The 12,392-nt window shown below is 35.9% G+C and overlaps 1 protein-coding gene across 1 annotated transcript; it reads right to left on the bottom strand.

Moving 5' to 3' along the window:
* Positions 1-9,271: 9,271 nt before the first annotated feature.
* Positions 9,272-10,735, bottom strand: LOC145156194 (uncharacterized). The gene has a single exon (XM_079075667.1). It carries the CDS (start codon positions 10,733-10,735, stop codon positions 9,272-9,274), a length of 1,464 nt encoding a protein of 487 aa, XP_078931793.1.
* Positions 10,736-12,392: the final 1,657 nt, after the last annotated feature.

Raw genomic sequence — 12,392 nt, 5'->3', positions numbered from 1 at the left:
CATAAACCATGAATGGTTCCTTGGCAATCTCATCTTTGGATAAGGGTTGATACTGATAATTGTGATTGAAAGGAGGAGGTACATTATCGTATCCTAGACCCTTTTGCTGGTTTCGTTTGAACTGCAGGCAATGGTCAATCATGTTGGCAACTACCTCGCTTGATCCATCAAATTTTCTAAAATCAAAATTTGCAGTTTCATATTGTCTCTTTAATGTATCAAGCTCAGTAATTAACTCATCATTTTGTCTCTTAATATAATCATAAAGTTCACATTTTTCACTATATTCTGTCTGAATTCTTCTAAAGTCCTTTATTTTCGTTTCTAACTGGGCCTTTAGAGGTTTTTGTCCTTTCCTGAGTTGATATCATTCATATCTCAGGTCCTCAACTTCTGTTTTTAATAAATCAATTTGTTCCCGAAGAAACTTAATCGTAGTTTCACAAGATGGAGTACATTAAACTTCATTGACTGGAACGTTTAAAGAACTCATTTTTTTTTTAAATTTTCCCTTTAACTAAAAACTCAAAAGTCAACCTCAAAAGTCAAATTTAAAAAAATCAAACTCAAAAGTCAAACTTGAAAAGTCAAACTTAAAAGTCAAACCGAAAAGCTAAATTTGAAAATTTAAAAGTTAAACGAGAAAGTCAAAGTTTAAAGTCAAAGGTCAAACTTTAAAATTCAAAGTCAAAATTTTAAGTAAAAAGTCAAAATTAAAAGTCAAAAATTAAAATCTAAAATTTTGGGTTGAAAATGTAATTTAAAAATAAAAGAAAATTGATTTTGGGCTAAAAATGTCAATTTTGCGAAAATAGGAACCGGAAACGACTCTTTTTGAATTAAGTTCGGAAGGCGTATGTCATCTAGTAACCTAGATCAGTTGGAAAGGCGCTGATTTAAAGAACCCGAAGTCCTGAGTTCGATCCTCGGCACCCCCAACTTCCCCTTTCTTTTTTTAATGAACACTGCTGCGAGGACGAGGCCGATGACGCGATGCGAGGACGTGCGAGGATCAACTCCGAAGCGAAGACCGAGGCTGCTGGACCGCAAACTCTAAGGACCAGCCGTAAACTCTGGGGGCCGTAAACTCAGGCCGTAAACTCCGGACCGTAAACTCGGACCGCAAACTCCGGACCGTAAACCTCGGACCGTAAACTCCGGGAAACCCTAGCCGTAAACTCCGCCGCCGCCGCCGACCATAAACCCTTCAAGGACCGTAAACTCTTCGCAGATTACGTGAAAAACAGTGTTTTTCACCTCCTTTAGCTCCAAAACTCGATCAAAAACTCGTTTTTATGAAAAACGCGAAGAACAACCCCCCCCCCCCTAATTTTCAGAGATATATCAAAAAACGCAAGAATTTCCAAAATAAGATCAAATAAACTCCAGATCTGACAAACTTGACTGATACAATCCAAGCTCTGATACCAATTGTAAGTCCCCAAAATGCTTGTGTATCAATCAGATCCGTTTGATGGTGCGGAATCTCAATCAAACGGATGATGCCAGATCAAAATAGAAGAGAAGAAGAAGAAGAATAATATTAATCTTGTATGATTTGATTAGAATGAAGTTCCTTACAAGATTCACACACACTAACACACACTAAAGCTCCTCTTGCCGTACACTCTCTTCTGTTCATCAATCTATTCCTCACACCCCTAACACCTATATATATACTTGGGGAATATGGGCCATAAATGGGTTTATGGCCGTAAATGGGTTTACGGCCGTAAACACCCATTGGGCCGTAAACAGGGTTTACGGCCGTAAACACCCCCTTGGCCGTAAACCTGACCGTAAACTCATAAAACATTACAAAAAATTACAATCAACTAGAAAAGCAAAGTATAAACCAATATTTTGACCCAACAAGTGAGAACCCATCAGTTAATTGTCGTTGGAGTGGGATTGTCAAAGGGTGTATATGTGCTGAGAAAAGTGCCTTGCCTACCAGCACTTACATCAGGAGTGGTGGTGCATAAGCTGGGTGGGTGTAAGCACCTATCCATGTTGAGCTGTGGAGCATGAGTTGGTGAACTCAGTGTAGTGATGACTTTATGATGAGATTATGGGGTGATAAGAGAGCAAGTGGATCTGAGTGGGAGTAATCACTTAGGGTTATCAGGAAAAACCATGGAGTGAGCCCATGGTGAGTCAGTGAGCGAGAGAGTGTTGTAAGACTATGGGGAGCCGTAGCATCCATGAGTCAGTGGGAGAGGGTATCATGGTACTGTGGGGAGTCGTAGTATTCTCCAGTCAGCGAGAGACTGTCGTGATACTACGGGGAGCCGTAGTAATCACTGGATAGTGGGAGAGTGTTGTGATACTGCGGGGAGCCGTAGTACTCACTAGTCAGCGAGAGAGTGTCGTGGTACTGCGGGGAGCTGTAGTATTCACTGGTTAGCAAGAGAGTGTTGTGATACTGCGGGGAGCCGTAGCATTCACGAGTCAGTGTGAGGGTGTCGTAAGTCTGCGGGGAGCCGTATCATTCATGAGTCAATAAAGGAGAGTCTTAAGACTACGGGGGAACCGTAGTGCTCAGTAGTCGATAAGAGAGAATACTGTTCTTCAGGGAGCTGTAGTATTCACTAGTCAGAGTATGACGCATAGGAGTTCTTAGGCTTGAGTAGCCTTACCACTTGAGTCTTCGGGAACCTGGTTGCCGGACCAGGGGCGAGACTGTGGTCTCCTTGATGGTCGGGAAATGTTATATCCTGGGTTGAGGAGGGATTATCATAATCGGAATGAATTGGAGAGATGGTGTGTGCATAAATTCGCAAATCGTGGGTATGGGTTTAGTATCAGATTGGAAATGAGTGGTTCCAGTTCTGCTGTTGAATCAGACTCTCGAGTTGAGTTTGGGACAATTTGTGTATTGAGTAGGCGAGATGAGGTTCCAGATTTATAGATGGGTTTCATTTTGAGGGGTATTGATCTCCATCTGATGTCATAGACTGGAGTGGGTTAGTTTTGTTGGTATGGGAAGAACCGCGAGACGCATGGAACCAGTAGGTGGTAGACGACAGAGGTCGGAGGTAAGACGACTTCAGATGGGGTTGTAGTATTCACTTGGGGTAAAGCAAACTTCATGACTTGTGTGTCACGATGGGCCGAGATAGTTATTGTGAGAAGGAAGTCGGTAAGTTGTTTTATTGGGTGTACAGTGGGTAACCTTTAGAGGTTCAACTATTGGGTCGGGAGTTGACCTAGTGCTCAGTGTTGGAAGGGACATTTGAGAGGAACTGGGGCTTATGATTAAGGGTGTCAGAGGATCGTTCCGAGCTGGCTTGACCGCTTTCTTGTGTCTGAGAACAGAGTTTTGAGGATCATTCCTTCAGAAGATTTCTGATAGTTGTTCAGGCGGTGGGTCCTTAGTGGGATATGACATTTCCGTTCCTTTTGAGTTACGACCGAGATCGATTAGAGAATCAGAATTGGTATAGTGTTCTTAGAGTCTGTTATTCGATGAGCGATTAATATGATAATATTTTGCGAGGGTGGTCTGGCAGGGAGATAGACCACAAGAGTTTTCAAGTTCTGGAGAGACAAATCGAGTAATGCAGCGACAGAAGGGTATGTCCTTCTTTAGGGTCGGGAGTTCCTGTTGGGTGCAGGTGTCTTTGGAAGAGATTTTTTGTATGGTATGAGGTCCTTTCGGTGGTGCTTCTCGGGATATTGGGTTCGATCTATGTGTTGATAAGGAGCGATTTCGAGGGCGAAATCTAATTCAAGTGGGGGAGAATTGTAACATCCTGTTTTGGATCGTCCGTGATTTAGGTTTCGTGGGCTGCAACCTGGGTATAAGGAAACCTCGGGGCTACGACGAGTTGCTAGAAGCATAGGTCTTCTCGTCACCTTTCCGTGGATATAAGGTTCATCGGAAACAGAGTTATATCGAGGAAACTATGGAAGTTTGAAGTTTTGACAAGATAGGTCGCTTATTTGAGAGAGGTGGCAGCTGAGTACCTTGGGCATACGTGTGTGTATGCTTAGCGTACTCATGTGTGTGAATTTGAAGCGAAGTCACCTAGTACACTGGGCGTACTAGGCACATAATGAAAACCCTAAATGAGGGGGTATCCCTATGTAAAGAATAAGATGGCCTCATTCCTGGCCACCATCCTCAGACAATCAACCCTCTCAAAACCTAAATACTCGTCCATTGAGCTTGTTTGTCCATTTGTGAGCTATTGAGTGATCTTGTGTTTCTTTGGAGTGAAGAAGGAGCCTTGAAGAAGAAGGAATGGGATTCCAGGCTTTGGATCTGAGCTTATCTGAGTTGGAAGCTTCATGTTGTGGTATAAAGCTCAAAGCTTTGTCACTCTTTTGATTTGTGCATCATTTTAGTGTATTTTAGGGTTTTAGTCCCAAAGTTGGAGACTTTATGAGATATTGAGCTCCAGAGTTTATTATCAGCTCATTTGAGTATCTTACGCGGTGTAGAGTCATAAAAAGCAAGACTTGGATGTTTGAATCAACCCATGCATGAGATATGATCATTTTGAGATAAGAGAGTGAGAGTTTTCGGTGTTTGTGACTTTATCAGCCATGCAAAGGCTTAAAGTCACAAGCTTTATGGAGTAAGACCCATTAGGGAGTCCAGATCTAAGATTTGAGTTAAGGTCTTAACGGGTTAAGACCAAAGGAGTAGGAAGAGCAAACATGGACGTACGTTGAGCGTATTTCCAGTACGCCCTGCATATTGACCAAATGTACCCGACGGCCAATCTGGATTCGTGCTACGGTGAGCGTACCAAGGGAGGTACGCCCCACGTAACCTCACTGTGGGCTTTTGGGCTAAGTCTCATTTTGGGCCTTAAGTATTGGGCCTGGAGTTTGGGCTTGTTGCACTAGAGTATTGGAGAAGAGGAATATATATATATATATATATATATATATATATATATATATATATATATATATATATATATATATATATGTGTGTGTGTGTGTGTGTGTGTGTGTGTGCCTTGGGCCCTTGAGTTAGGGTTTCCACTTGGACTTGAGAGTTGGGCCTCGGGAGAGCCCATTCATTATTGGGCCTTGGTGGGCCCAATGGGGTTTAGGTTATTGATGGGCTAGTTAGTGGACTACCTTTAGACCTAAAGAGTGAGGGTTTGGACTTAGATCTTAATTGGATAATTGTGGATTTTGGTCCAGTGTTAGAGGCCAGTGTGCAGCAGCAGCATCTATAGGAGATGTTCATCATCCGAGGTGAGTCTTCTCACTATACTTTACCTAGAGTGGTAACGTTTGTGTGATCGGAGGGTCTTATGTGCTTATATTGAGTAATGTGATATCCTGCATTATGTCTTTGTGATTTATGTTGTGTATTATTCTGAGTTTATTGAGTTACGGAGGGTCCACCCGAGTTGTGGGACCGGAGGGTCCCACTAAGACACATTGACCGGAGGGTCTTATCTAAGTATAGCCATAAGAGGCTAATGAGATATGTGTGGTATTTTGGGGAAGTCATTAAGCTTCGTGCTTACCGTGTTATGTGATATGTGTTCCAGGTTCTTCTCAGGATCACGGGAAGGCGCCAGCTTGATTGTACACACAAGAGAAAGAGTTATGTATTGAGGATCATGGATTATTAATCAAACAATTATGGAGTTGCGCTATGTAAATTAAATAATTGGGATTTTTTTAAATGTGTTATGAGAATTATGTGATTTAAAATGAAAATTTTGTTTGAAAATCTACGGTGTTACAAAGTCAATATTCTGGGTTGACCAACTCTCTGAGTCGACCTATCAACTCGTCGAGTTCTTTAACTCAGTCATCCTGAAATCGCAAACCAACTCACCGAGTCGTCCCCCTGACTCGTCGAGTTCTATAGGGCTACTCATAGTCGCGATTTAGCGAATCAACTCGTCGAGTCCGTTCATAGACTCGTCGAGTTCTATCTTAAGCTGAAACAGGACAACATGAACCAACTCGTCGAGTTCCCTTATGGACTCGATGAGTTCCTCTATATGTTTGGCCATCTTAACAGATTAAGCCTCTACTCTCAGATCTTAAGGTCCAAACTTTGTCCATACACTGGAAATGCCATATTTAGGGGTAAAGTTTCCAACTTTACCCGCTAATAACCCATCTTAATGGTTTTAGCTAAAAACCTAGTTCCTTAAGACATAGATCCTTGTCCAAAAGCCTTATTACTCCAACTCAAAGCATGAAAACCCAGATCTAGTTCCTAGATACCAAAAGAACATGTAAAGCCTCAGACTTTACTTCCATGTATGGCCTTTTGGGGCACAAAAGGCCATAACAACACCTTAGAGCTTGCATGGAGGCTTCAATGACATAAAGTTTGCACCTTTATGCCTTAACAACTCTTAATGATCCCAGATCTGAAAGAATCCTTGCTTGGGACGTCCAAATCCCAAGGGCCAAGCTTCTTGAACCAAAACCCTCAAAAAGTGGAAATACGTAGATCTAATGAGTAAATGATCAAGTTAGAGACTTGATTACCAGAAAGTGAAGGGAATAAGATGTTGCTTCTGGATCTACAATCTTCTCTTGGAGTCCTCAAGCTTCTTCTTCTTCTACAAGCTTCAAAACACATAAGAACACTCAAAAAAATGGCTCACACACTCACACAATGCTCTAGGGTTTCGTCGACTAGGGTTTGGGACTTGGAGGCTGGAAATGAGGCCAAAAGGTGGGGATTAAGATGCTTAAATAAGGTGCAAAACCTTGAAATTAGGGTTTCACTCTGGCAGGCCTACTCGCCGAGTCGAGGGCTCTCAACTCGTCGAGTAGACTGCTTAAGCCCCGCGTCCAATCCCGTTTCTACTCGACGAGTCTGGGTCTCCTAACTCGTCGAGTATGTCTACAAAAATAAATAAATTATTATTAAATGCGTACCAGGAATCAAGCGTTACACCAATTTTATATTAAAAATTTAAATCAATATTGTCTTGTTTTATTAAGAAAAAATAATTATTTATTTTGGTAGATTTTATTTAACTTTTTACTATAAATTCAGTGTAGTTGTTAATAAAATTAGTTTTAACTAGATATGTTGCCCATGCTCCGCATGGGCAATGTGCGTCTGATTTGAGTGTCGTTTTTGTTAAAAGATGCATGTGGGATAATTCGACCACTAATTTTCACAGATGGAGACGGATAGATAGAAGGCAAGAAAAAAAAACTATATATATATATATATATATATATATATATATATATATATATATATATATATAAGGACCAATATAGAAAAAATATACCAAAAGAAGAAAATGACAGATGGCAGAAAGTCCCGGCCGTTTTTTGTGTTTTTTATGAAAAAAATGTAAACGTTTTGACTGCAATGACCAAAAGTATCAAAATGGCTAAAGAATCAAAAGGGTTGAAATTAGCAAGTTTTTAGAAAAGAGACCAAAGTTGTCAATTCCTTAAACTTTTGTGGCCTTTGAATATTAAAAGATTCCTAAAAAAGTAAAAACTTTGATTGTAAGGACCAAAAATGTCAAAGTGGCTAAAGAATGAGGGGCAAAGTTGACAAAAAACATACAATTTTACTATTCCTAACTTTTAACTTCTTTAATATATATATATATATATATATATATATATATATATATATATATATATATATATACTAGCGGAAAAATCTTGGCTTCGTCCCGTGCCATTTTTTGTGTTTTTTATGAAAAAATGTAAAAGTTTTGACTGTAAAGACCAAAAGTGTCAAAATGGCTAAAGAATTAAAGGGGTTAGAATTAGCAAACTGTTAGAAAAGGGACCAAAGTTGTCAATTCGTTAAAGTGTTGTGGCCAAACTTTGAATATTAAAAGGTTTCTAAAAAATGTAAAAATTTTGATTCCAAAGACCAAAAGTGTCAAAATGGCTAAAAAAATGAAGGGCAAAATTGATAAATAAATAAAAAACATATAAGTTTACTATTAATAAGGGAACATTATTTTAATATATATATATATATATATATATATATATATATATATATATATATATATATATATATAAGGTGAGGTTCAATAGAGAACCATAATTAACCAATAAACCAATCTTTTTTTCAACTTTTAGAACTTATTTTTTATCAAAAAAAATTTAAAAATACAGAAATTCATAACTTTTTATCCTTTTTCCAATGATATCAAATTCGAAAAAAAATTCGTCAAATTCACAATGTAAATCTTTGAAAATTCACAATGTGAATCTAAATTCACACGGTGAATCCGAAAAATATATTTAACATTCACAATGTTATGTTATGAATTTAGATATTTTTAGTTTTTTTCGATAAAGAATAAGTTTTAGAACTTGAAAAAAAAATTGGTTCCTTGGAGAAACAATAATTATGGTTCTCTATTGAACTTTTCCGTATATATATATATATATATATATATATATATATATATATGTATATATATATATATATATATATATATATATAATATGTGTTTTTGCTTTTAGTTTGATATTCTACTTTAAACGATCCCCTTGAATGGGCTTATAGTAATGATTGTCTTTTGATGAAGCAATCAGTCAGTTAAAACAATAACGCGGAAGTTCAAATGAAAAATGATACAATTTTTTTTTTAAATATTCATTTTTATTTTATAGGGCTCTAGGGCTATACGGACTCGAACCGTAGACTTTCTCAGTAAAACAGATCAAACTTATTATTATCAAAATGATATGAACTGTTTCAAAGACCCAACATGCAATATATATATATATATATATATATATATATATATATATATATATATATATATATATATGCGGTTAGGTTAAGGTGTTCTAACTATCTATTGTGCATGTAAGATTGATTATGGACCAATCATTTTAGTTATTTTTAGAAAGTAATTAATTCATATTACATCTTAAAGATATAATAAGTATTAATTAAATCTTCAGCATTTAATATGCATTAATTAGTTTCTTAAAATAACTAAAATGATTGGTCCATAATCAATATTACATGCACACAACAGATAATAGAAATATTTGAACATATATATATATATATATATATATACATATATATATATATATATATATATATATACTTTTGTATATATATATATATATATATATATATATGTATATATATATATATATATATATATATCTCTCTTTGTATATATATATATATATATATATATATATATATATATATATTTTGAACCAGCAAATGAAATATATATATTAATAAAGAGGGACTCCCCAGCAAGATGCGAGGAAAAACATACAATAAAAATTGAAACAGATATAATGAAAACAAGATGAACTACAACCCAATGAAAGGGTTTAAACACCATTCAGACCATCTAATTGCTTCCGTTTTGCCCCTGTATTTCTCCCAAGTGAACATTATAGAAATAATAAGATCTGTCACTTTAGATGGATGCGTCCTTTTGTTGTTAAACACCCGTTCATTCCGTGATTTCCAAATGTTCCAAACAACTGCATAACAGATTCCTAGCAACCTCCTTCTTTTTTTCGGACAATTACCCCAATTTGAAGCAAAATCAAGAACACCATGAATTGAGGAAAAGTTTGCCTGTTGGACATTACACCATTTTAAAATCCAGTTCCATATCGTTTGAGCATCTGAGCATTGAACCAGCACATGGTCCGATGATTCCTCCTTATCACTGCATTGACAACAGGTTGTAGAATTCACATTGACCCCTCTTGTCGCTAGGGCTTCTGTAGTTGGAATTTGACCCTGTTTTGCACGCCAAATAAAAGTATTTACTTTAATCAGGACCTCTTTCACCCATTCAAATCTTCCAATATTAACTGGAATGCAATTATCCAATTTTTTCCTCAAAGCGTTGACCTGGTAGTCTCCTGTGGTTGTGAGAGGACATCTCCAATCCACTCCCCCATTCATTGATTGATTTTTAAGCACCATCCCAAGACTAATTCCACATTTATCCAAATCCTTTTGTGAGCACGCGATATTATTCCAAACCCCGGTCAGAGTTTTTAAAGAAAAGATGTGGTCCGGTTTGCCCGCCAGATTATGCATACTTGAAATTGATTTTGCCCAAATCGACTCAGGTTCTGATCTGAACCTCCACCACCATTTAATGATCAAAGCAGTATTGAAAGCCTTTATCGATCCAACTCCTAGACCTCCTGCTGTCTTGTTAGCAATGATTTTATTCCAAGATACCCAATGAATCTTGGACTGACCTTCTGAACCACCCCACAAGAACCGACGCCTCAACTTTTCTAATTTGTTAATGATACATGTAGGTGCAACAAAGAGAGACATGAAGTATGTAGGAAGGTTCCCGAGGACTGACTTTATGAGTGTTAATCTCCCGCCAAAAGATAAAGTCTTCGATTTCCAATAGGTAAGTTTATTTTGAAATCTTTCAATCACCGGTTGCCAATGTTTCTTAAGACGCATGTTGGCACCTACTGGTACCCCGAGATAGTTAAATGGAAGAATTGCTGGTTCGCATCCAAGAGGTGATGCCAAACGAGCAACTTCATCCGAATTTGCTCCCACTCCAAAGACTCTAGATTTATAGAAATTGACTTTTAGACCCGAAGATGTATGAAAACATCTTAAAATTCTTGCGAGATTCTTGATATTGTGCTCGGTCCATTCTCCGACGAATAAAGCATCATCGGCATATAGCAAGTGTGAGATGGTTGGGCCTCCATTCGGTAATTGCAACCCTTGAAAAACTCCATGCACACACGCTTCTTTCATTGCAACACTTAAGCCTTCCATTGTTGTGATAAAAAGAAATGGGGACAAAGGATCCCCTTGGCGGACTCCCTTAGAAGTTGTAAAAGAATGGTTTATAATTGTAAAAGAATGGTTTATAATAATTGGTGGACACCTTGGTTTAATGTTAAGAAGAGTCGAGCAACCGTGAGCTTGGTTTGTGCCGGCAGCTTGTTTACCGTAAAATATTTATTATTTCATAGTTATTTATTTATTTTTGACATTTTATTGGAGAGCAATCCGTTAGAGTCACAAATTGAAATACCCTAAAGTCTTTTTCCTTTTTCACTTAATTCTAGAAACCCGGAGACCATCAGATTTAATTTGAATAAATTAGGTATAGTTTTAACATAAAGATTCATTAGTGGCGGCTAACAGGGTAAAGAACAAACATGTATATTTAAGGGTAATTCTAAAGGCACGAACCATATTTCTATGTACCGTCAGTTAATGTCAAACTCAAATTTTGACTCTGTGTATATTAATTTTATTTTTATTTAAAATCCTTTTCTTAATATATATATATATATATATATATATATATATATATATATATATATATATATATATATATATAGTTGAGATCGGTTGAAAACTCATAGTTTCTCGAGAACCCGAGAACTAAAAATGGAGCGTTGGATCAAAAGTAATTCATTAAGGACATAATCGTTATTTTACCAATCTCATTTAATACCAATCTCATTTAATGTTTAATTTTTTGTGTTATTTAATATATTAATATAAATGTCTAAAAATTTACATCATAAATCAAATTTTCATATTTTTTTAAAATAGTATTTTTCGTTTTTTTTAAATGCAGATTTTTTAATTTTTTATAGAAAACAAGAATTTTTGAAAAAAAAATTGAAAAAATATTTTTTTTTTTTAAACTGCAATTTTTTTTTAAAAAAACTGCATTTTTAAATAAAACTATAGTTTTTTTTAAAGAAAAGTTACATTTTTTTCAGAAAAAAATTGTATTTAAAAAAAACTGCAATTTTGTTTAAAAAAACTGTGTTTTTTAAAATAAAAAACAATTTTTAGGTGCATATGTGCATATTTTTTCAAATGCACATATGCACATTTCTCATACTATAATATTCATAATTAAATCACAACAAATCTCATATTTATTAATTAATCTATAAACATAATACTACAAGTATTTTATTCGATACAAAATAAAATATAAAAAATAATAAATGCTACAAATTTCAAAGCGTTTTCATGTCTTCGTGTCAATATTTCCTTATTTTCTTCAATTTATCATTTTTCACTTCTTCAATATTCACTACAATTTCTTCCAAATCTACAAGAAAATTAAAAAAAAACTATTAATGCGAAAGCACTCACAAAAATACATATGTGATTTTCATATGATTAACATATGAATCACATGCAATTCACATATGAATCACATTTACATATGACATCATATGTAAATCACATGTGATTTATATATGAATCACATCTGAATTACATGTGAATCAAATGTGATTCACATGTGAATCAAATGTGATTTACATGTGAATCACATGTGATTTATATGTGAATTACATGTGAATCACATGTAATTCATATGTCATTTACAATTGAATCGCATGTAATTCATATGTGATTTACATGTGAATCGCATGTAATTCATATATGATTTACATGT

This window comes from Lactuca virosa, chromosome 2 (assembly GCF_052849685.1).
Source record: "Lactuca virosa cultivar CGN04683 chromosome 2, Lactuca_virosa_CGN04683_v6, whole genome shotgun sequence".
NCBI lineage: Eukaryota > Viridiplantae > Streptophyta > Magnoliopsida > Asterales > Asteraceae > Lactuca > Lactuca virosa.
The sequence above is the reverse complement of the archived record's forward strand: the minus strand, read 5'-3'. Positions and strand labels throughout refer to the sequence as shown.

Excerpts from the sequence above, each read along its gene's own strand:
- LOC145156194 (XM_079075667.1), bottom strand. The coding sequence starts at position 10,735 with ATGGAAGGCTTAAGTGTTGCAATGAAAGAAGCGTGTGTGCATGGAGTT.